Below are 26,755 nucleotides of genomic sequence, written 5' to 3'. Positions count from 1 at the left end.
TTTTTTTTTAAAAAGTTAGGCTGGTAAAGAAGTGGTATTAAAATAACTCAAGTGATGCTAGAGTGAAAAGTCATTGGTTCTGATTACAGTAGAACCTCAGAGATCATTTTTATTAATAACATACCTGAACAGAATTTAACTGTTTTTTTAAAACCCGAAATGAATTTTATGTTGTTTGATTTTCAAAGCAATTTACTGAGGGAAGCTGCGGTTCAAAGCAGGTAAATGATTTGCTTGAGGTCACCAGGCCAGTAGATTCTCAGGGATGCTACCATATCACAGAAAACTTTCAGTTACATTTCTATAAATTAAAACACTGCTTGGAGTTTTAACACTCCAAGTTGAGTCAATTCAATGACGTATGATTAACAGGAATCTGAGAAACTATTAATGAACAGTATGTTCATATTATCAAAAATTCCATAGTCCTATACTTCAAAATTCATGGTAGTGTCAGGTATAATAGTTTACCAAATCTTGTCTCCTTTGGCAGTTACAGATCACAAACTGAACAGTTAGCAGTAGCTGCTGCAGAAATAAATACTTAATAAACATTTAAGTAAATAAAAATTTACTTCAACATGTATATTAAGGCATTATTTTTCAATGAGAACAAGGAAAAATGCAACTGATAATTGAAAACATCATTCAATTAGGAACTACCTCTTAAAAGCAGACGTGGGCAATGATGAGTAAAACTGGAAAATTCAACCATAGTTTAACTTTTAGCTACTAGGATTATTCAGGTGGCAATTACTACAAAATTTATTTATTATAACAACTCATTCATTATCAAAACAAAGTTGACTTGTAAAGTTATACACATACCCCCAAAAATAGGGCCCACCCAACATTTTATAAACTATATTACTTCCTATAGTGAGTTTATTTTAGAATAAATACTATTATTTTAAATGTATTCAGTAGGTTTTAGTAATAAGTGATATCTATAATGTATCCTAAAAGTTAATCAGGATTTCTAAGAATTCCAGTAGAAATAAGAATAAAGTTATTGAAATTATTCTACCAGTGCTTCTCAACTTATTCATTTACACTCAAATATCTGAATCTCACAGAATATTATTCTGAGTGCAATAACACCTTAAAATAAATGATGATAAAAATATTGGGGGGAAACTGTTTTTTGAATTTTATATTATTTATTTTTTGTACAGCAGGTTATTAGTTATCTATTTTATACACATTAGTGTATACATGTCAATCCCAATCTCCCAATTCATCCCATCACAACCACCACCCTCCCCCGCCACTTTTGGGGGGAAACTTCTGTATGTAAAGCCTTTCTCCTTCACTCAATGAGCCTATGCAATTGCTCTCTTCTCTTCCTCCTTCCCAGATATTAGATGTCCACTAATTGCCTTTTTTCCTCTGCTCCTCCTTCCTTATATTCTGAGTGGACAAATAGCAATACATTTTTTTTTCCTCGCAAAAATGTTTTTATAGGGTTTTAAAAACCCACATAAAAATAATTTCACCTTAAAATAAGGGAAAAGTTAAGTGCAGGTTAATATACTTGTAGGAAAAAAAATCTGAGTTTATTAACAAAAACAAGAAGCTAGTTTAAGAAAAAGAGGCATATATCTTGAAGTGTACTTCTGAGTGTGGTTTATGGTAATGTGAAATAAAGCGAAATCTGAATCTGGTTAAATCTTTTATGCAAATAAACTCCAATTAAAAATACCATTTGGGATATTTTATTGATATTCCTCTACAGAGAAAGATAGAAATAAGCTAGATGTAGAAAAGCCCAGGAACCAGAGATAGTCTGGATCCTAAAGGGACCCTGTGGGAAGAAATGCTTCTTAAGTAGAAAGCCACTTTGAAGATAATAATCAGGACTTGACTGAACACCCTGTATCTTAGATACACAAATTTGTTTATTTTGCACTCATTTTTTATGGGTTGCTTCTTTTCTAGTTTTCCAGCATTTGGGTTAAAATCTTGCAACTCTCTGAATGCTAATTAAAACACTGGATAGTTTAATATTTAAATGTAATTTTCACATAAAAGGATTTCTGAATCTTTTACAGTTTCTAAAGCAATAAAAGAGACATGCAATGAATAATAACAAATTAGCACTGCTATAGAACAGCAGTTACTTCTTTGGTTCAGAAAAAACATCATTAATATGGAGAACCGTGACATCCAGAACTCGTTCTCACAGCCACTAGTCAGGACTGGTCTGCACAGGCAGAGATGGAGTAAATAGAATGTCACGGGGATAGGACTGGGAGAGTGGAGGGGGAGGAAATTCTAGAATTCTCAATAAAGTAATTTCTAGGTCTTTGTTAAAAAGTACATGAAATAGGTACCTGGGAATAGGTAACACACTGGCCCTCATTAATTAGACTGTTGAGCTAAAATGTTTATCTGGTCATCCAGACCCTAGAAAGATAATGAAAGAATTGGTCAGAGAGTAGGTAAAAGTTTAAATGAGAGGCAAGAGAGGGAAAGAAGTGTTATCAACATATTCAGAACTAGATCAAGTGCCACATAGAAAGCTGGAGAGGGAGAGGAAAGGCAGCAAAAGAAGGAAAAGGAAAAATATGGAAGACACATGTTACTTCAAAAAATGTAAACAGGGACTTCCCTGGTGGTGCAGTGGTTAAGAATCCACCTGCCTATGCGGGGACATGGGTTCGATCCCTGGTCCGAGAAGATCCCACATGCCGCGGAGCAACTAAGCTCGTGTGCCACAACTACTGAGTCCATGCTCTAGAGCCCACGAGCCACAACTACTGAGCCCACGTGCTGCAACTACTGAAACCCGTGCGCCTAGAGCCCATGCTCCTCTACAAGAGAAACCACCACAATGAGAAGCCCGCACACCGCAACAAAGAGTAGCCCCCGCTCGCCACAACTAGAGAAAGCCCGCACGCAGCAACGAAGACCCAACGCAGCCAAAAATAAATAAATAAATGAATTTTTAAAAAATGTGAACAGTCTTACTGAAATGACAGCATACTATTGATTCATTTGTCATTTAATAGTCACCTCAACAAAAATAAAATAATCCTCATCATCCAGAAACAATTATAGCTAAGTTTACAATAAGAAGTTCACATGGTTATGTTTACATACAAGAAGAGTTAACTGATTAAAATAACTTTAATTTGTTTACATGTCAAAGTCCTTTTGTTTAAAGAATATAGTTCCAAATACAGCCTAAATGAGTCACTGTAACAACTGAACATAGTAGTTCTCAAAGGCTGAGTTGGTGGAACAGATGAGAAACTTCATAAATAAATTGGCCCAGGCTTTAGACTTTCAAACACATCTTACAAGGCTGTTGTGATGACAGTGATAATTCATGTAAAGTACCCAGGACAGAACTTGGGGATTCAATAAATGATCACTGCTACTTTAATGGAGAAGCAGTTTTATGCATTAATTCTACATCACCTCTCTCAGAGCAGTGGTACTCAAATGGGGTGATTCTGCCGCTTAGGTGATATCTGGCAATGTCTGGAGACATTTATTAATGTGATGATTGAGAACGGGGAGTAGTGTGCTCCTGGCATCTAGTGAGTGGGCAGAGGCCAGGAATGTTGCCAAACATCCTATAATGCACAGGACAGCCCCTCCCTGACGCCACCCCAACATCAAAGAATTATCCGGTCCAAAATATCTAATGGTGCCAACCCTGAGAAATCCTGCTCAAGAGTAGTGGCTCTCAAACTTTAGTGCATCACAATCACCTGGAGGGGTGCTGGACCACAGGTTACTGGGATCTGCCCCAGAGTTTCTGACTCAGTTGGTTTAGGATACATTTCTAGTCAGTTCCTAGCTAAAACTGATACTTCTGTCCCATTGTCTACACTTTGAGAAACACTGCTCTAGAGAAAAGTGATCAGGAGCTAATTGACAAAACAAAAAAAATATTACAAAAAGTAAGTACACTTGGGGTTTTCCATTCTCTTGAGGAGAATTACGATATTAAGTTTCAAAACAAAAGATTCATTTAAAAACAAAATAAGTTAAAATATATATGCACATATACCTTAACATAGGTCTTGGCAATTTTTTTCAGTCTGACATCAAAAGCAAAACCAACAAAAGCAAAAATAAACAAGTGGAACTACATCAAACTAAAAAGCTTCTGCTCAGCGAAAGAAATCATCAACAAAATGAAAAGACAACCTACCGAATGGGAAAAAATATTTGCAAATCATGTATCTGATAAGAGGTTAATATCCAAAATATATTAAAAAACTCATACAACTCAATAGCAAAAAACCCCTAAACAATCCAATTTTTAAATGGGCAGAAGATCTGAATAGACATTTTCAAAGAAGACATATAGATGGCCAACAGGTAGATGAAAAGTGTTCAACATCATTAATAATAAGGAAAACACAAATCAAAACCACAATAAGATATCACCTCATGGGCTTCCCTGGTGGCACAGTGATTAAGAATCCACCTACCAATGCAGGGGACACGAGTTCGAGCCCTGATCTGGGAAGATCCCACGTGCCAGCGGAGCAACTAAGCCTGTGCACCACAACTACTGAGCCTGCGCTCTAGAGCCCACGAGCCACAACTACTGAGCCTGCATGCCACAACTACTGAAGCCCGTGAGCCTAGAGCCCGAGCTCCGCAACGAGAAGCCACTGCAATGAGAAGCCCATGCACCGCAACAAAGAGTAGCCCCCGCTTGCCACAACTAGAGGAAGTCCGCGCACAGCAATGAACATACAACACAGCCAAACAAAAGAAGATATCACCTCACACCTGTCAGAATGGCTACTGTCAAAAAGAAAAGAGATAACAAGTGTTGGCAAGGATGGGGAGAAAAGGAAACCCTGTGCACTGCTGGTGGGAATGTAAACTGGTGCAGCCAGTATTTTAGTTATTTTTAGTTATTTTATAACTGGTAAGGTACAGCATGGTGACTACAGTTCATAATACTGTATGGCATATTTGAAAGTTGCTAAGAGAGTAGATCTTAAAAGTTCTCATCACAAAAAAAATTTTTTTACAACTATGTAAAATGACATGTTAACTAGACTTATTTTGGTGGTGAGACTTTGCTATATATACAAATATTGAATCATTATATATTGTACACCTGAAAATAATATAATGCTACATGTCAATTATACCTAAATTTAAAAAATTAAAAACTAAAATAAAAATATAAAAACAAAGTAAGTTAAACTATATATGCATATATACCTGTGTATATATATATGTGTTTTGTGTTTGTGTGTACACCGTGTTTTGTTTTTTTTTTAAGAAGAAAGAGGAATCATACTCTAAATTCAAATAATAATAATAGGTCATGAGTCCAAGAGTGAAAATCAATATCCGGATATTGATATTGGATCAATATCTGACAGATGTTCATCTGCATTTCCTTTATATAGGGTACCAACATTCATAAGAAAAAGCTTCTTGAACCTTCCCAAACTTACCTTACAAAAAAGTGACAGTACGTTACAAGGCATACATTTTTTTAAAGTTTTTTAACTGGACCAGATAAATAAAAGATATGATAAGGTAGTCTTACTGTAGATAATATGGAATTTTATTTAAAATGACATTACAAACCAAACCTTTGTATTCCTGCAACACTAAGAGTTCACTAAAAATATTTTCAAGTACTGATCAGAGTTTAGACTGAAGTATAAATCTAGTCTCATAGATTTGTACATTTATCAACTGAATCTCATACACAAAAATGTATTCTCTCTACTACTGATTAACTCTGGAACATATGACCATTCACTGTAATTAATGGACTCTTTTCAATAAACTTATGTTAGTATAATTTGTAGTGTATTATGAAATAACTGTCTAAATGTTTTCGCCAAGTTTTATTATCCATGATGTTCACTGCCAAGTATACCCAAAGCACTGTAAGAAGCTATGATCCAAATTATTACCAAATTTATTTATTCATTCAAATCATGTAATTCCCAAGAGCAATCATTCTCCAGAAGCCAAGCAAAGTATCTTTATGATTTTATATTAAAACACAAATGCATAAACTTTTTAGATTTTCATCATTATTTCTAATTACAGAAAGTTAGAATACCAAGAGATTGATTTAAAACATGTAGCATAATATAGTAAAATGCTTGTTTGTTCAGCAGTAAAACTTGAATGCTCAAGCAGGTTACAAATTTTCTCTAAGCAAATTTCTCACAAAGTTGTAGATTCTTGAAGCCACACACACAGCTTCAGACTGAACTTATTCATCTTACTATACTGCAGACAAAACAATAAGGGAAACGACTATCTCAGCTGTATGCGGAAAAAAAGCAAAACACGGTTAGTGGATATAAAGAACTCTCATACATTAGGAATATATGGGATTGCTCCATATTCATTGCCTTGTATCACTAGGACATTAACTGTCATATCCTTTAAGATAAAATAATAAACAGGGCACTTATTGTTAAAGTAAATGACTATGAAATTAGAAGCTGCAGCATTCGATTCAAATCTGTTAAGCTTTCTTCATCTACTGATACACACTCACAATACTTAATTCTATCAACATCTAACTCAATGCATCTGCACGTGAATGTCTCAGAGACATTTCAAACTTTTTTTAAAAATTAATTTATTTATCTTTGGCTGCTTTGGGTCTTCGTTGCTGCACACGGGCTTTCTCTAGTTGCTGTGAGCAAGGGCTACTCTTCATTGCGGTGCATGGGCTTTTCATTGTGGTGGCTTCTCCTGTTGTGCAGCACAGGCTCTAGGCACGCAAGCTCAGTAGTTGTGGCTCATGGGCTCTAGAGCGCAGGCTCAGTAGTTGTGGTGCACAGGTTTAGTTGCTCCGCGGCATGTGGGATCTTCCCAGACCAGGGCTCGAACCTGTGTCCCCTAGACTGGCAGGTGGATTCTTAACCACTGCACCACCAGGGAAGCCCACATTTCAAACTTTTGCCTTCAAGGCTGACCTTCTCAATTTGGCTTTGTTCCCCATCCCAAACTTATTTTTTATCTAGTTGTTTCATATCATGGTATAAAGCACTACTATCCATCTAGCTGCCCAAGTCAGAACTCAGGAATGATTCTTTCCTTTCTTTCAACCTAAACTTGAAACAATACACAAGCCCCTGTGTCCCTGTCCTTTGAAGTAAAAGGCTTTTGCTTTAGTCTCCCAGGCCTCCCTTGTGTCTCAAAAGGCTGACTCAAGAGTTAATGATTAGGAAATGTGAAGATATAGAAATAAAGAATAGCTGTTGGGCTGGGAAACTGGTAACAATTTAGACTATAAATCCACCACACAGCACAGTCACCCAATTCCCAGTTCCCTGAAAGATACAGATAAAGGCCTGACACACATTCCTGAGTTGTTTTTAAAGGAAGCAGGCCCCCACCAGATGGAAACTGCTGACCACAAGAACACAGATCCTAGTCTGGTTGAAACCAGAAGGTCAATGATGCTTGGAACTTCACCTTGATGCCAACCAATCAGAGAATTGTGCAACAGCTGATCACACACCCTGCAGCCCCTCCCTCACACTGCCTTTAAAACCCTTTCCCTGAAAGCCGTTGGGGAGTTTGGGTCTTTTGAGCATGAACAGCCCATTCTCCTTGCTTGGTGCCCTGCAGTAAACACTGTACTTTCCTTCACCACAACCCAGTGTCAGTAGATTGGCTTTACTGTGTGTGGGTGAGCAGACTCAAGTTTGGTTTAGTAACAACCTAACACCCCATCTAATAATAGATTCTATCAATGCTACCTCCAAAATAAACCCCAGATTTACTGACTTTTCTCCATCTCTACCATCATCACCCTAAAGGCCACCATCATCTTATACTTGGACCTACTACTACAGACTCTCCACTTCCACTCTTGGCTCCCTCTATTCCACCCTCTATTCAGCAGCTACAATGTTCTTCCATCATATTCTGCATCTCATCACTCTCCTGCTTAAAAATCCTCCAATGGCTTCTCAATGCACTTAATATCACAATTCTTTCCTTGGGCTTCCCTGGTGGCGAAGTGGTTAAGAGTCCGCCTGCCAATGCAGGGGACACGGGTTTGAGCCCTGGTCCAGGAAGATCCTACATGCCACTGAGCAACTAAGCCCGTGTGCCACAGCTGCTGAGCCTATGCTCTAGAGCCCGCAAGCCACAACTACTGAGCCCACATGCCACATCTATTGAAGCCCACGCGCCTAGAGCCCATGCTCCGCAACAAGAGAAGCCACCACAATGAGAAGCCCGCGCATCGCAACCAAAAGCAGCCCCCGCTCGCCACAACTAGAGAAAGCCCGTGCGCAGCAACGAAGACCCAACGCAGCCAAAAATAAAAATAAAAATAAAATAAATAAAATTAAAAAAAAAAAAAAAAAGGATGAACCAAGTTATAGCAGAAATGTGATGGTTAATTTTATGCAACAACTTGACTGGCCACAGATGCCCAGATTAAACATTATTTCTGGGTGTGCCTGTGAGGGTGTTTTGGGATGAGATTAGCATATGAATATGTGGCATTTCAGTAGACTGCCCACCCCAATGTGAGTGGACATCGTCCAATCAGTTGAGAACCTGAAGAGGACAAAAGGAAAGGCAGAGGAAATAGGAATCTGCCCCCCTTTTTCCTGCCCCGTTGCTTGAGCTGAGACATCTCATCTTTTCCTACCACTGAATTGGGATTTATACCAGCAGGATCCTTGGTTCTCAGGCCTTGAAACTCAGAGTGAATTACACCACTGACTTTCCTGAGTCTTCAGCTTGCAGAGGGCAGATTGTGGGACGTGTAAGACTCCAAAATCACATGAACCAGTTACTCATAATAAATCTGTGTGTGTGTGTGTGTGTGTGTGTGTGTGTGTGTGTGTGTGTGTGTGTGTATGTGTGTGTATTAATTCTATTTCTCTGGAGAATCCTGACTAATAAAAGGAGTATGCAAGAAGAGTGGCAGGAAGGTCAACACCAAGCACAAGATGAGGTTTATTTAAAAAAAAAAAAAAAAAGGAGGAAAAACAAAACGAGCTTTATAAACCATGTCTGGCAAAGAAAGAACGAACGCATGGAGAACATTATTGGGAAAGACGGTTATCATATTAAGAGATGACAGAGAGAAAGTTAAACTATCCAACTTCTGTTTAGTTTCCATTTTCTTCAACAAGAGAATGATTTTCAAAGAAGAAAGTGTGAAAACTTAGCTAAAATAAAAATGATGCTTCAAAAGATTCAGACATAACAGTAGGTACTCTGCTTTAAATTAATGCAAGTCTTCAGACAAAGGAAAATTACTTCAGAGGACACTAAAAGAACTTAAAGATAGGATTACAAAACCAATGCCAATAATCTTATGAAACAATGGAAAATGAGAGAGGTGCCTGAGGTCAGCAGACAGGCAAATGTTTCAACCTAAAAATATGAACGGATTTTATCAACTGGTAAGCCTGACGTCAATCTTTAGCAAAGTTTTAGAATGTTTTTGAGCATTCAGAAAGTAAAACAATAATTAGTAGAAATCAGCATAAATTTTAAAATACTTAGAGCATCAAAGTGACCATGTTTCTTTTTATGACAGTATTAAGGGACTGGATATCAAAAAAATGATTTATCGGGCTTCCCTGGTGGCGCAGTGGTTGAGAATCTGCCTGCCAATGCAGGGCACACGGGTTCGAGCCCCGGTCTGGGAAGATCCCACATGCCACGGAGCAACTGGGCCCGTGAGCCACAATTACTGAGCCTGCGCGTCTGGAGCCTGTGCTCCGCAACAAGAGAGGCCGCGACAGTGAGAGGCCCGCGCACCGCGATGAAGAGTGGTCCCCACTCGCCGCAACTGGAGAAAGCCCTCGCACAGAAACGAAGACTCAACACAGTCATAAATAAATAAATAAAAAGAACGTGAATTTCTTTAAAAAAAAAAAATGATTTATCTTAATATAACAATAAAGATCTCCTTCTGGGTGTCTGTAAGCTGGATGAGTGTAGTTAGGCACACTCAACAGTTTCTAAAATGTCTGGGAACCAGCTATGACAGTTTTCATTCTATGACCCACCACATTCAACCAAATACTAAGTCCTAGCAAGTCTAAATCTCAAATATTTCTCAAAACTGTCCACTTCTCTCTGCCTTCAACACTGCCCTGTAGTCTGAAAAATTCATCTGCTACCTAACCACTGGAATGGACTTGTACTTGGCCTTTTAATTCCATATTTGTTCCCTTCTAATTCATTAACCATACAGTAGTCAGAGATAACTAAAAAAGAACATCTGATTCCTTTATATCCCTGCTTATAATCTTTCAGCAGTCCCCTATCTACCCCACCTCACTCCCTGGAGATTAAGTTCAATATCACTAAAATGTCCTATCAGACCCTGAATAGATAGGGTCCTCTATCCAATTTGCAGTGTTATCTACTTGCCACTCTCAATCTTGATCACCGTGCTCTAGTCAGAATAGCCTTCTTGAGCCTTATAAAGAAAATTGAGGCCTTGGAGAACCACTGATTAAACACAGAAGAACCACAGGAGGCTTGAAGGGGGAAGTCCAAGTAACATGGCTTTAAAGATTTGCTTAAAGGAAGTAAAAGTACCCCTTAAATAAAATATTGATTTTGAAAAAAAAAAAGAATAGCCTTCTTAAAGCCCCTAGAATTTATTAAGCTCTTTTCTCCTTCTCAGCCTAACCCAGATCATTCCCTGTGCCTGGAACACTTTCATCACAACCACACTGCTCTCTATCCCTTCCTCTATAACTCAAGATATAAATGTAATAATTATTTAAAGGCTATCTGTTTAATGTCTGCCTCTCCCACCAGAATGTAAACTCTGAGGGAAGGAACCATGGCTGTCATACTCACCCCAGCGCCCCCTATGCCTAGCACAGTGCCTGGCATGTGGTAGATTCTTGTAATTGGCTAATCCATACTATCAGGATCTGGGTATAACTCTCGTATAATGATTGTTCTTTCCCAGACTTGATTAAATAACAGAGTATAAAGTCTGTGAAGAATATAAATCTGTGAGCAATATTCATAGCACTAGATTAAAGAATGAAAATTTCTATAAACTCAGAGTGGGGGAGGGGTGAGAGCAGATGAAACAAGACTGACCATATACTGATAACTGCTGAGATGGGTGATACGTATGTGGATGCTCATTACACTATTTTCTTTGCTCTTATTTATACAATGTGATCCCATTGTTCTCATGACTGATAAACATCTGAGTTTTTCTAAAGAAAGGAAGCTTACCAAATAGTGACCTTTCACTGAAACAAAAGGTTCAAGAAGAATACTTACTCTTCCTATTGACAGTTCTACATAGGAATCTCCTTCCACACCACCTACACATTAGAACAGTACTGACACTGTGATAACAGCACAGAAATGGAAGCTTCAAGATACAGAGTTAAGTCCAAAAATCTCTTGTCTTTCTGTTTTAGTAGTCTTTCTATGACCACATTTATTTCTAGAAAGTTATCTATTGCCTTTTACCTAAGTCCTGCTTGAAAGGACCAGGAAGGAAGAGAGGGAAAGAGGGAGAGGTAAAGAGAGAGAGAGAGAGAGAGAGAGAGACAGAGCGAGAGAGAAATAAACAATAATTATTCTTCCAGCAAATCCTCTGGAATCAAGAATATCTAATCACCAGAATTCAGGTGTAAGTGATTACCACTGGACAGTCTTTGAATCTGAGTCTTGTGAGGTATCATCACCTTGACATTTATAAGGAAACTCCATCTCAGAAGAGTGATCTGCCATGGCCACACAACCAATAGGAGATAAGCAAAGAAAGATCAAGTCCAATGCTCCTTCTCAGACCAAGAGATTCTCAGTCCATTACTTATACTACTATATTGCAACTGATAAAAACAAAGCAATGCAATCACAACCCAACTGTCTCTATCATATAAGCTTGTTATAACCATTATATGGTTATAATGTTATAACCATTGCATTTTTTTTGCATCACCCACCAAACAAAAGTATTTTCAAAATGCTATGACTTATCATAAAGTTCACCTTAAGCTAATCACTATTTCCTCTTAAAAACCAGTTTTAAGTTAAAATGGTACACTACCAAATAATTGATTTCTCTAAAAAATTACTTAGCTCAAAAGGATTAACCATACTTTATAAACAATGTAAATTTTCAATATTTAGCAGTGAAAACTTGCATTTATTTGAAGGTCTATGGAATTTATTTGATGCCATCTTTTCTTTTTTAGTAGACTCAGAAAACCAAAGCTGAAAACTAAGTCATATATTATGTTAAAAATATTTTTTAGAGATTTCCTCAAATCTCTAGCTTATAAGAAAAACCTCCTGACATTTAATAGAAAATAGCCTGCAAATATAGTGACAAGTGCCTCATAAATAATAAAAATGCTACTTTCTTCTCTTTTTTTGTGGTCATTACCTTTGTTTCACAGGGAGGTTAAATACTTTTATATCTAAAATGAAAACCCATAAAAAACACTGAAAGGCACAGTATGTCTTAAATGAGCTTTCTTGGTTTCAAAAGCTTTTCTTATTTCTCTTTCACAGAGATCTGAAAAATTAAAATTAGCATTTGAAAGTATTCAAAAATTGTTTAAATCGTTTAGTTGCTATGCTGTACAGGTGCAGTTCTGAATGAAATAAATTTACCATCTGCTTTGTCTCAATTCCGACCAATTTACAATTACACTAACCAACAGGTGAAATGTCTTTGCCCTAACAAATCTGTAAGACTTTCTTTTGGATGGAAAAATTCTTAAACATAAAATCCACTTCCATAATTAAAAATTTTAAAGGTACTTCCTCTATTTTATACTAATATTAATCTATTTATAAAAAGCTGTTAACAGTATTTCCTTGTTGTACTAGATAGGATTAAAATAAAGGAGTCACTCAGTCAATATTTATTTTGTCCATTCTATGCCTAAGAATATACTAGGTGCTGGGGATACAGAAAATGCATGATACACTCTAACCAAGAGAAATTTATATTCTAGCAGAATACATAAACCATAACTATAACAGAGAGTGAATTATGAGAGCAAGAATGCATATGAATGGACAAGGAGCCATGAGAGCATGAAAATATAAATAGTTCTGCCTCCACTTGGCTGTAGCGTCACAAAAACAGGATCCATGTTTGTTCTATCACTGCTGGATGATCACTAGCTCCTAGCATAGTGTTAGGCACATATTAGATGTTCAATAAATAGTTTGTTGGCTAAAAAAAAAATGAAAGAGGCAAGTTTTCACTTAGAGGGTGACAAGACAGATGAGCATTAAAACATTAAGTAAGAATTAAATAGACAAAAAGGGAGGGAAAGGTTATTCTAGGCAAAAGGAACAGAATGAACTACTATACCCACCTTTCACCAATTTACCTTAATGTAGGTAACATTCAACATTTTACCCCAAAATATATTTTCTACAAACAACCTTTACCCAGCCAAAGATTTTCTAAATGTATATTTCAATTTTAAAAAGTAAAAAATAAACTATCAAGGTCTCCACAGGATACCACATGTAGGATTTTGAGTGTGTAAACTCAATCATTAGCAGTACCAATAAAACCAAACATAATAGCTACGAAAATAATTTATAGCTAAAAAAAAGGAACAAAATCTATTTCAACCACATACCATTTTAAGTTGGATTTAATGAAACTCAATTTGAAAAGTAATTTAATAAAAGTTAAATTAATAAAAATAACTTTAAAATAGTCATATATCCAAGAAAGAATATATGCTAAGACAAAAATAGGAAAAAAGGAATTTTATTAAAAAATATATTTTTTATATAAAAAAATAGCAATGAAGGCAGTTATTAGACTAAGTCTGATTCGTTAAGTTATACCAAGTTCTGAACATGTGACACTGTGAGTCATGCTCTAGATCAATGATAAATACAAGCTATTGGTTTAATCAACCTTCTATAGGCTGGCAAATGTTTTCTAAAAGGGTTAGAGAGTAAATATTTTAAGCTGTGGGCCACATGGTCTCTTTCACAACTATTTTTTTTTACTTTTTAACATCTTTATTGGAGTATAATTGCTTTACACTGTTGTGTTAGCTGCTGCTGTATAACAAAGTGAATCAGCTATACATATACATACATCCCCATATCTCCTCCCTCTTGCATCTCCCTCCCACCCTCCCTATCCCACCCCTCTAGGTGGTCACAAAGCATGAGCTGATCTCCCTGTGCTAATCGGCTGCTTCCCACTAGCTATTTTACATTTGGTAGTATATATATGTCCATGCCACTCTCTCACTTCATCCCAGCTTACCCTTCCCCCTCCCCGTGTCCTCAAGTCCATTCTCTACCTCTGTGTCTTTATTCCTGTCCTGCCTCTAGGTTCGTTAGAACCACTTTTTTTTTTTTTTAGATTCCATATATATGTGTTAGCATACGGTATTTGTTTTTCTCTTTCTGACTTACTTCACTCTGTATGACAGACTCTAGGTCCATCCACCTCACTACAAATAACTCAGTTTCGTTTCTTTTTATGGCTGAGTAATATTCCATTGTATATATGTGCCACATCTTCTTTATCCATTCATCTGTCGATGGACACTTAGGTTGCTTTCATGTCCTGTCTATTGTAAATAGTGCTGCAATGAACACTGTGGTACATGACTCTTTTTGAATGATGGTTTTCTCAGGGTATATGCCCAGTAGTGGGATTGCTGGGTCATATGGTAGTTCTATTTTTAGTTTTTTAAGGAACCTCCATACTGTTCTCCATAGTGGCTGTATCAATTTACATTCCCACAAACAGTGCAAGAGCGTTCCCTTTTCTCCACACTCTCTTCAGCATTTATTGTTTGTAGATTTTTTTTTTTTTAATTTATATTTTTGGCTGTGTTGGGTCGCTTCTTTTTTTTTTTTTATTTTAAATTATTTATTTATTTATTTATTTTTAATTTATGGCTGTGTTGGGTCCTCGTTTCTGTGCGAGGGCCTTCCCCAGCCGCGGCAAGTGGGGGCCACTCTTCATCGCTGTGCACGGGCCTCTCACCATCGCAGCCTCTCCCGCCGCGGAGCACAGGCTCCAGACGCGCAGGCTCAGCAATTGTGGCTCACGGGCCCAGCCGCTCTGCGGCATGTGGGATCCCCCCAGACCAGGGCTCGAACCCGCGTCTCCTGCGTTAGCAGGCAGATTCTCAACCACTGCGCCACCAGGGAAGCCCCTGTTTGTAGATTTTTTGATGATGGCCATTCTGACTGGTGTGAGGTGATACCTCATTGTCGTTCTGATTTGCATTTCTCTAATGATTAGTGATGTTGAGCATCCTTTCATGTGTTTGTTGGCAATCTATATATCTTCTTTGGAGAAATGTTTATTTAGGTCTTCTGCCCATTTTGGGATTGGGTTGTTTGTTTTTTTGATCACAACTATTTAACTCAGCTGTTGTAGCATGAAAGTAGCCATAGATGTTACATAAATGAATTGGTGTGGCAGGGTTCTAATAAATCTTTATTTACAAAAACAGGTGGCTGGCTCATGACCACACTTTTTGCCAACCCCTGTTCTAGAGTCTCAAAGTGACTTCTCAATAATTCTTTTTATCAAGACAGCTTTACTTCCTTTCAAACACTTTCACATAAACTGTATTAGTGTTTCGTTAAAGCTTCTAAAAACATTTATAGGAAAACATAGCAGATATTCTCTTATTTTACAGATAAAGAAACTGAAGCTAAAAGGGATTGAGTGACTTGCCCTAAGGAGCTACCAGAAGAGCTGAGACTAAAAACCACACCTTTGTTATTTCCACAACTCTTACCCATCACCCTCCATACCTAATCCTCTAATGCCCCAACTGAAACAGTTCAATCATTTTTAGAATCCTCTGCTGAATCCCTGGGCTCTCTATAGCTGACTCACCATGCTCACAATAGATTTCAAGAACATCTACTTAAAAGTTCATCTAAATTATTTACTTAAATTCTGAAGACAAATTACTCTCAGATCTCTTCTCTCTTTAGAACATTCCTGTCTTCTTCCATTTAAGCAATCCTCTTATTCACAAGCCTCCTAAAATGTCACTTCATCTACAAATAGCCAGCCAGGAAAAGGAAAAAGTACACCTTCTTAAGGGGTTGTAAACTCTTTTGATCACTTAATAAGAATATGTGTACTCAGTAATATAAATGAAGTGAAAGGCCTGGTGCCTTCCTTTTGCAAACCTTACAACCTAATTAAGAAATATCAGAGGTACAAATATGAAACTAAGGAGCAACTCCATGTAACTTGGGTCAAATCTAAGAAACTTAAAAGAAATGTGAAAATTTAATTTACAGGACACACTGTCATAAAATGCGTACCTTTTGTACTAATGAAGTCACAGATAATGCCCTGTATTTTGCATAATGAAAGTTTAATAAATACTAAATAACTACAGACAACTCTGTGAAATGGTAATGATACAGTCCAAAAGATAAAACTGTATCACATTAAAAAAAAATTTTTTTTTAAGGGGGAAAGAGGGGTCTTCTCTTATTCTAGTTGTTGCCATGAAAGAGCAGCTTATATTGTACCAACTCCTTGTCCAAAAACAACTATCGAAGATGGACAAAATACAGACAGTCCTTGCTTTGCACAGTAGTGCAGGACTGGAAAAATGACCATGCAACATAAAACCATGCAAAGTGATCTTAATAGTTAATGGGAAAATTTATGATTGCTTTGTGATCTTTTAGAAAATTCTCAAAATATTAAAAACTCTGATGGTTATAAATGTACAGGAAAATGAAAAAAGTAAATAAAACTAATATTTATTTAGTACTGTGTTTAACAGTACACTAATTAAAGCATTAGAAACATGGAGAATTAAAGTGCTTTATTTGTAAAAATCTTAAGCACAGTTTGAATAGTGCCTGCTTTCTTACAAGCAAGCATCTTTCCTAAACCTTGGCAAATTATCATACTCCTTTCTAAGTTTGGATCAACTTCAAACATGTTACTTGCACTTTCAACACCATGAGATATCCCTGTTCCTTTAATGTGATATTTTTGCCAGTATCACTCCTTCTGGGATAACTTCATCTTTTTCATCACAACCACTTCCCTCATTTGTGTGGAAGAGTTTGCCTTCACTAAGCTCCTGGGGCTGCATATCTAAAGTCTCTCAAATGGTGGTAGTGTCAACAGCCCCACAGTTAGCTATGTCTTCTATAATTCCACTACCTTCTATTCAAATTTCACTTCCAGCATTATCACTTTTTGTTTCTTTGCTACACTTTCATCTTTCTTGGCTAATTCCCTCTTTCAATTATCCAGTTTTACAAAATGTTATGTGGGCTTATCAATGGACACAAGGGGGCTTCCCTGGTGGCGCAGTGGTTGAGAATCTGCCTGCTAATGCAGGGGACACGGGTTCGAGCCCTGGTCTGGGAGGATCCCACATGCCGCGGAGCAACTAGGCCCGTGAGCCATAACTACTGAGCCTGCGCGTCTGGAGCCTGTGCTCTGCAACAAGAGAGGCCACGATAGTGAGAGGCCCACGCACCGCGATGAAGAGTGGCCCCCACTTGCCACAGCTAGAGAAAGCCCTAGCACAGAAACGAAGACCCAACATAGCAATCAATCAATCAATAAATCAATAAATAAATCTTTAATGGACACAAGGAGGCAACACAACTGCATGCTTTGCTGTCTGTGAGTGAATTAAATAACAGCGGCATAACGACGATTCACTGACAGACACTGAAAGAAAGTGACCGGTCACTGATCATGATATGTATCTGTTGTTACATAATGAGTGGACCGAAGAGCTAACTCTTATGTAATTGTACTTTAAGTGATTATTCACAGTTAATACACCATGACAAATGAAATTTGAGCCACATTGTTGGGGAACTGGCATTATTTAACTAAAGCATGTTAACTGAAATTCATGCATATTTGACCCATGCAAAGTGAGAACTGCCTGTATACAGAACTATGTGTAGGTGCTGGAGGGCAATCAATGCAGGCAAGATTAAGGAACTATGATGGCTAAGAAGAATACATCAGTAAATTGCAGATTCCCCTCAGCTTTTTCCTTGAGTGTATTTTCTAAATCCCAGCCAGGAGAGAGAGAATCTGAGCACAAAGCAAGGCTTCCTGTTCTGAGAAAGCAGAGACTAGAGATTGTGCCCTACCCAGGCGGAGGTATTTTGGTACATACACAGGGTATTCAGTTGCAATTCCAGAAGGATCGTGACTAGGACTAAGGGCACTTTTTCCAGAAGCTAAACACAGGAAGTTTATACTGTCTTATATTATGGGCAAAGCAATCTGTCTAATGCTAGGGAATCCAGGAAGAGAGGGATGCTAGAAGGGTACAATGTAAGAAAGGTATGACCAAAGGTAGCTTCTTTGTGAAATTCTGTGCACAGAGGCTGGAATTTAAACTTGTACCACCAACCCTAAGATGTACCAATTACTCACAGGATTATAGCTACTTCATACTTCATAAAGTGGTATTATGAAATTAAACATTGTTATATTTACCATTTTGTAAACCCATCCAGAGTTGCTTGTGATCTTTTTTCTGCATTTCATTGATTACTTGACTTTTGTGCTTTAAAGCATCCGCTTCTTTCACACAAGACATAAAATGAGCTTCAATTACATCCTTAGATGGACAGTGCAGAAGGTCCTTTTCTGGAAAACTCTATCAAAGGAAGAAAAAATACACATATAAAACAGGTACACACATTACAAAATTAGCTCTTCAAAGAATTGTTATCTCCTGCAATTTTCCAATATTTTAAGCAAACCACCTCCTACCTTTGCAATAAAGAGATTTTAGTATAACTCCAAATTCGTTTTAAAATTAACTTAAAAATCTTTAGCTGTCTGGCATATTCTGCACTTTTTCCAAATAATCCTTACGTGATATGGTATGCATTTATACAACATGAAAAAAGATATGAAAGAGCAAGAATTTTAAAAATAGCTTTTTGACTGACCATACCTAGTATTGGCAAGAATGTGGATGGAAATGTAAAATGGTACAAACACTGTGGAAAACAGTTTGGTAGTTTCTTCTAAAAAAGCAAACAGACACCTACCATCTGATCCTGTCATTCTACAACTAGGTATTTACTTAAGAGGAATAAAAGCATATGTCTACACAAAGACTTGTACATGAATGTTCACAGCAGCTTTATTTGTAGCAGTAAAAACACAGGAAGCAACGTAAATGTCAACAGGTAAACAAATATATAAACTGTGGTATAAACTTATCAAAGTGTACACTTTTAACATGCATAGTTTCCTTTAGGTCAATTAGAGCTTGACAAAGCTGTTAAAATGTAAGGTCAAACAGCTAAATTTACATTCTTTACCTTCACTGAATCTTTTAGGCAGTTGAGGCAATGATCATTGGACAAATAAGCAGTTATGTAAATGAGATGACATGCACTTTTCACCGAAAAAAAAGAAAGATATTAACAATGATAGCTAACTCTAATTGAGCACTTAGTATGTGACAAACATCATACTAAGACTTTAATCTGGATTAAATCATTTAATTTTCCTAACAACTCGAGGTAAACACTATTGTTATTGCTATTTTACAGATAAAAAATATATAAATAAAGCTCTGGGAGTGGACAGAATTGTACAGCTTGCTAGTGGTGGAGTTAGAATTAGTCTGACTCAACAGTCCCAACTCTTAAACCACCATGCAATACCACTTCCTCCCTAAGACCTAAATATGTACTTAATGATTATATTCGAACATTATCTTACCAAAAAAAGACATTGTTCTATAAGTCCTTTAATAAAAATGGAGTCAAATAATAATGGTAGAAAATAGCATTTAGTTATAGCCTACTCATGTTATTGTATTAATAGACAACATTCAATTATCCAAGTCATGGAAAGCTCCTGAAAGATTAGGAAATTTACCATAGATGCCCTCCTACCAAAGGAAAAGGCACTTGACTACCTATGGCTATCTCCTAAAGCATATTTTTTAAATGCAAATAATCAGTTACACCTCCTTCTATTTTCATAGAATCCAGCCTCACAGTTTCTGCTGAGTAAACGGTAAGCCACTATAGAACTACCCACTGGTCACAGTTGCCTAGAGCAGAAGGAAACAGCTGAGACAATCAAATTGTCTCTCTAGGTACAAATGGATTCCAGATTCATGGTGCTCTTGAACTAGAAGTCCATAAAGAATTAAGATGGATGCTTTCAGACACAGGCACACAAAGGCAAAGAATAGGAGAAAATATAAAATGTCTTAAGAATGAAAAGGCAAAAGGAGAATATGAGGGACAGATAAAACTAAAAGATGAGAGAGGATATGGACAGCAGAGAGAGTGTCCCTGCCATAAGCAACTTTACAATCAGCTGTATTTGCTTTGAATTAGCTAGACTGAAGGGATTTGCCCTGGATTCCTGACCAGGACAAAGAATTAAGTGTACATCATATCAATTCTATTACAGTCAAATGGATTAGCATTATGATACTTATTTGTATTTAAGAAAATTTCAGTTTTGTTATACTTGATCTATAAAATTAGAAGGGCTTTTTCAGACCAATGCTTTCTTTATTTTTTACTTTTTTAGGCCATGCAGCATGTGGGATCTTTGCTCCCCAACCAACCAGAGATAGAACCTGCACCCCCTGCAGTGGAAGGGCGGAGTCTTAGCCACTGGACTGCCAGGGAAGTCTAGAAGGGCTTTCTCAGTTATTGTACAGTAGTCCCCAACCTTTTTGGCACCAGGGACCGGTTTCATGGGAGACGAATTTTCCGGGGAAGGGATTTGGGCAGTGGTTGGGGCGGGGTGGTAGGGATGGTTCAGGGGATAATGAAGCTTCGCTCGCTTGCCCGCCACTCACCTCCTGCTGTGCGGCCCGGTTCCTAAAAGGCTGGGGACCCCTGTTGTACAGTTCACTACACTGCTAATTATCCACTTTGGTTATGAATGAGTGGCAGAAAACATAAAAGTTCATATTTCAAAGAAAATATTGTTTTCATGTAGTTTAATTTATGACCTATTTAAGCTTAAATACCGTTAGAATTTCCTAAAATTGTATACAAGCTGATTATGAAAAAAAGGAGTTAGGATCTCTCAAACCACTGGTTTGAAAAATCAGGAGGAAAAAAATCCTGCCATTTTTTAGTGTTGCATCAGATAGGCTGCTAATTCCTTCAATGGCTCTTGTAACCAGAGAAGGTACTGAGGTTTTGCTTTTCCCAGACTTCCACTGCTTTGCAGGTTTCTAAACTTAACCAATGCTGACACCTATAATTGATAGCTGACAATTCCAAATGCCTAGTCTTTATAGCAAAAGAGGGGGTCTATTAAGAGCGTGCATGTTTGTACACCTACCCTTCAACAGAGAATGCCCTATCTCCAGATGAACTCTTTAATGAAATGAACTCAGGGGAAGCATGAGAGCAGTAACAGAAAAACGGAGATACCTGCTTAGGCAGCCATAGCAGTTGAATTAATTGTGGCAATGAATACAGTGTCAGATGTCTCACCCAAAGCCCCCTCAGCTTCTACTCATGAAATGCTCTTCTTTCCATGATTAGCTTGGGCTGGGGTGGGAAATCTTTTTTTGAAAGCTTCACAATAAAATTACAAGCAGAATCTTGATTTGTTACATTCCATTTCTAAATCTCTTCTCATATACATGAGCAGTTTTTTGTTTAAGTCCATATCTTTTCAGTCCAAACTCTTGCAAATAAAGGCAGCGACTTTAACACCATGTTTACTTGCTTTCATTAATCTTCCAAGTCAGAATCCTAATAAACTAGATCTAATTTCACTTTTTTCCTGAAAGGTTCCATTTACTTATATATTATTACCTGTGTCCTTTAATTAAAATATTAATCCAGGCAGTCTGGAGTATGTCCAGACGCATTAGAGATAACCAAATAACACTAAACGAAACATTAAAACTAGTTACAAAGTTAGTAGGAAAAAAAGCCTTTTCAGTCTATTAATAATAATATTACAAGCTCTATTATGACAATAGAGCAAAACAAAAAAACATTTTCCATGTACCGCTGATTCCTCCTTCTCCCCGTCTCCCACATCCAATCAAGTTCTGTTGACTCTACATCCTAAATAGATCTGAATCCATTCACTTTCAACATTCCCAATGCCACTTTCCTAGTACAAATTAACAACTATGTGAAATTTCTGAAAAACCTCGTGACTGGATCCCATGCCCCAAATCTTACCCTCTTTAATTCATTTTTCACATTTAGAGTCATGCTTATCTTTCTAAAATGCAAATCTGGTCTTCTCACTCAGCTGCTCTGCTCTACTTTTAAGATAAAATCAAACTTCTGACGCTTTCAACATTCGAATGATTTCTCTCTCTGCTAACCTCTCCAGCATAATCTCTTACTCGCATTTCACATACTCCATTCTCTATCCCTTCTCTCCCACACACAGTCTCTGCTCCAACGATCCTGAATATCTGTCATCTGCTCAGACATTCTTTCAGCCATACTCTCTTTTCTGTTCCTTTACACAAACTATTTCTTCTGCCTGGCACACTCTCCTTGCCTATCTCTCAACCACCTACATGCCTACCCCCCAAAAAAATCCTCCTCAAAATTCAGATTCAGTTTTTTTTTTTTTTTTTTTTTTTTAAAGGACAGCCCTAGAGTTTTTTTTTTTTTTTTTTTTTTTTTATTTATTTATCTTTGGCTGTGTTGGGTCTTCGGTTCGTGCGAGGGCTTTCTCCAGTTGCGGCAAGCGGGGGCCACTCTTCATCGCGGTGCGGGGACCGCTCTTCATCGCGGTGCGCGGGCCTTTCTCTATCGTGGCCCCTCCCATTGCGGGGCACAGGCTCCAGACGCGCAGGCTCAGCAATTGTGGCTCACAGGCCCAGCTGCTCCGTGGCATGTGGGATCTTCCCAGACCAGGGCTCGAACCCGTGTCCCCTGCATTAGCAGGCAGATTCTCAACCACTGCGCCACCAGGGAAGCCCTCAGATTCAGTTTTGATATCACTTCCTTCAGGAGATTTCCCTTACTCCCCAAGTCTAGGTCATGTTCACAAAGTCCTTATACTTGACCCTGTAATATCACTTATATTTTATGTCACCGTACTCTTAAAGCTCCTCAAGACAGAGACCAAGACTGTTCTCAAGTCTGTGTCATCTCAATAAACTTCTAAAAATAAGTAACTTTATTGAGATATGATTTCGCATACAGCCAAATGAAGAAATTTTACGCATACAGTTAGATGAATTTTGATACTGAGTAACTGTCAGCCCAAACAAGATATAGAATATTACCATCACCTTCTAAAAAGTTCCTTGGTGCCCTGTGCAATCAGTTCCCCCATTCTGAACCTCAGCTATCACTGATCTGATTTGTATCACCAGAGATTAGGTTTGCCTATAATATAATCACATATCAACAGAATCATACAATGTGCGGTATTGTGTACTCTAGCATCTTTCACTTAGCATGTTTTTGAGATTCATTTTTGTTACTGCATGTATCCATAGTTAGTTTCTTTTTATTGCACAGTAGTGTACAACTGAATGGATATACCACCATCTGTTAATCCAAAACCCTGTTAGTAGACATTAAGATTATATGTAAATTTTGGCTATTACTAAGAAAGTTGCTATGAACATTAGTGTACAAGTCTTCTGAGAACATGTTTTCATTTTTCTTGAGTATATACCTTGAAACAGAAATGTCGTCATAAAGAAAGTTTATGTCTAACTTTATTTAAAAACTGCCAAACTATTTTCCAAGATGAAAGTACAATTTTACACTCCCTCCAGCAATGTAAGAGTTCTGGTTACTACATTCCTCAAACTTAGTACTGTCAGAATTTTTTTTTGGCTGCACCGTGTGGCTTGCGGGATCTTAGTTCCCTGACCAGAGATTGAACCCCCCCCAGGGCAGTGAAAGTGCCAAGTCCTAACCACTGGACCACCAGGGAATTCCTTTTTTTGGGGTACTGTATTTTTAATTTTAGTCATTCTACTGAGTGTGAAGCAACATCTCATTTTGGTTTTTAATACACATTTCCCTGATGACTGATGATGTTGAGCACCTTTTCATGTGCTAATTGATTATTCCCACATGAACATACATATACATAGCATACATATATTATATATCTGTTCATATATATACACATATACATGTGTGTGTGCATACATATGTCTGTTTAGATCTTTTGGATGTGTTCCAAAGTGAATGATATATTAGGGAACAATTTGAACAATGTAAATTTCATGTTTACTTTTGTAAACATTGTCCACAATAGTAGGTGAAGACAAAAAATGCACCCAGCTAAACCAAACCATATCAGAACACACAAAACACACACACACCTCAGAAATGGATCCACTACTTCAATTCATACTATGAGCTACACTCATCCACATCCTATGTTACAATTTTGTCTGATTTCAGATAACCTTCCTCCTATCACTTCATAATAACTAACAAGCTGCAATCCTTTCCAATGCTCATTTCAACAAGCAAATTTCCAGTCTTTTTCAACATAGAGTGCCATATTCATTGTAGTACTTATGTATTCCTTAAGCATTTAACATATGTAAAATTGTGCTTTTATTAGGTTCCTATCTTTTTCATTTGTCATTAATGAAGTTTTGGGGTTTCCTCTGATTTTTAACAACACAGTACTTTTTAGGAATATGTATCTTGCAGTAGAGCAAAACTATGTAGAAGTGGTGGAAGCAGACACTCTTGCCTTTTTCCTGATCTTAGGGTGAAACATTCAGTAAACCACTATTTAGCATGATTTCAGCTATAGGCTTCTCATATTTAGTCTTTGTCAAATTGAGACAATTCCCTTCTATTCCTAAGCTTGCTAAGAGTTTTGATGAAAAATGGGTACTGAGTTTTGTCAAAAGCTTTTTTTGCATCTATTCACCAAATCATTTCTCTTTTTTCTGCTAATATGCTGAATTGAATTAAATCAATTCATTGATAATGAAGTTGAAGTTACCCTTGTATTTGCGGGACAATCTCAACATGGTCATGGTGTATTGTCCTTTTTTATGTTGCTGCATTCGATTTGCTTGTATTTTCTTGAGAGTGTCTGCATCTAAGTTCATTAGAAATAACTGGTCTGCAATTTTCCTTTAATATCTTTAATAGGTTTTGGTATCAGAGTTATTCTGGCCTGTAAAACAAATTGGGAAACATTCCCTCCCCTTCTATTTCTGGAAAAAGCCTACAGATTGACATTATTTATTCCTTAAACATTTGACAGAATTCACCAATCATGAAACTAGGCAAGAAATTTTACTTTGTGAGAACTTTTTTTAAAATTACAAATCTAACTTCTACATATATTTAGGGGCTATTCATATCTGCTACTTCTTTTCATTGAATTTGTCCATTTGTCGAATTTTCTGGCATAAAGTTGTTCATGATATTTCTTACTATCCTATTAATGTTTATAAGATCTGTAGAAATATCCCATTTTTTCATTCCTGGTATCAGAAATTATGTTTTCCTACTATAGAAAGTTTTTAATTTCCTCTAAGCACTGCTTAGGGTGACTCCCACAAACTTTAATATGTTGTGTTTCATTATCATTCAGTTTGAAATACTTTTAAAATTTCCCTTGTGATTTCTTCTTTGACCCATAGCTAACTGAAGATTTAGTGGCCTCATCCTTTAGATAAGTGCGGCCACATATTTTACTTACAGACATTATTAACCCTTCCTTAAAATGATATTATTCTTGCCTTAAACTGTCATTTCTCTTTTAAAGAAGTTAAAAGAGGTAATCTTTTCTATTTATTTACCATTTCTAGTGTTCTTCATTCCTGCCTGTAGCTTCTTCCAGTGCTTTAAGATGTCATTCCATTTTCTTTTGTTCTTCAATATTTGTTTCTTTTGTTCTTCACTATTTGATGAGAAGTCACCCATCATTAACCTACTGTTCTCTTGTGTCATTTTTTTGGTGGCTGCTTTCAAGATTTTCTGTTTATAACTGGTTTTCAGCAGTTTATGACGTGCTTGGATGTGGTTTTCTACATAGTTACTTGCTTTAGATTTGCTGATCTTCTTTAACACAGACTGTTTTCTCCCCCAAATTCGGAAATTAATCATTATTTCTTTTTTTAAAAAATTGAGATTTAGTTCATATACAATTCACTTAAAATTGACCATTTTAAAGACTAGAACTCAGCAGTTTTTAGTATGCAGTTGCCCTCCATACCTGCAGCTTCTTCATCCATGTATTCAACCAACCACGGATCAAAATGCAGTTGGTTTTATCTGTGGATGCAGAACTTGTGGATACGGAGGGTTGACTATACTACACCATTTTATATAAGGGGCTTCAGCATCCAGCGGATTTTGTTATGGAGAGGGGCGTCATGGAACCAACCCCCCACAGACACCCAGGGACAACTCTATTCACAAGCTGTACAACCATTACTGCTATCTAATTACATAATATTTTCAACACTCAGAAACAAACCTCGTATCTGTAAGCAGTCACTCCCCATTCTGCCCTCCCTCCAGCTCTTGAAAACCACTACTCAACTTTCTGTCTCCATGGATTTGCATATTTTGGACGTTTCATATAATGAATCATATAAAGTGCAGCCTTTTGAGTCTGCCTCCTTTTGCTCAGGCTCAGTATGATGTTTCAAGGTTCTTCTGTGCTATAGCATGTAACAGTACTCTGTTCCTTTTCATGGCCAAACTATATTCCATTGTATGGATATACATTTTGTATATCCATTCATCAGTTGATAAGCATCTGGATTGCTTCCACTTCTTGGTTCTTATGACTAAAGCTGCTATGAACAACCATGTACAAGTTGATGGGTAGACA

The 26,755-nt window shown here is 37.2% G+C and overlaps 1 protein-coding gene across 5 annotated transcripts in view; it reads right to left on the bottom strand.

Moving 5' to 3' along the window:
* The window catches only part of ATG5 (autophagy related 5), a 119,417-nt gene that overhangs the window by 58,701 nt on the left and 33,961 nt on the right, over positions 1-26,755 (bottom strand). For all 5 annotated transcript variants that reach the window (XM_057528093.1, XM_007190642.2, XM_007190641.3 and 2 more), the window contains one exon: positions 18,440-18,602. In XM_057528093.1, coding sequence (XP_057384076.1) covers positions 18,440-18,602 — 163 coding nt within the window. The remainder of the gene's footprint in view (positions 1-18,439; positions 18,603-26,755) is intronic.

This window comes from Balaenoptera acutorostrata, chromosome 14 (assembly GCF_949987535.1).
Source record: "Balaenoptera acutorostrata chromosome 14, mBalAcu1.1, whole genome shotgun sequence".
Classification (NCBI taxonomy): domain Eukaryota; kingdom Metazoa; phylum Chordata; class Mammalia; order Artiodactyla; family Balaenopteridae; genus Balaenoptera; species Balaenoptera acutorostrata.
This window is presented reverse-complemented; position numbering and strand designations above follow the sequence as displayed.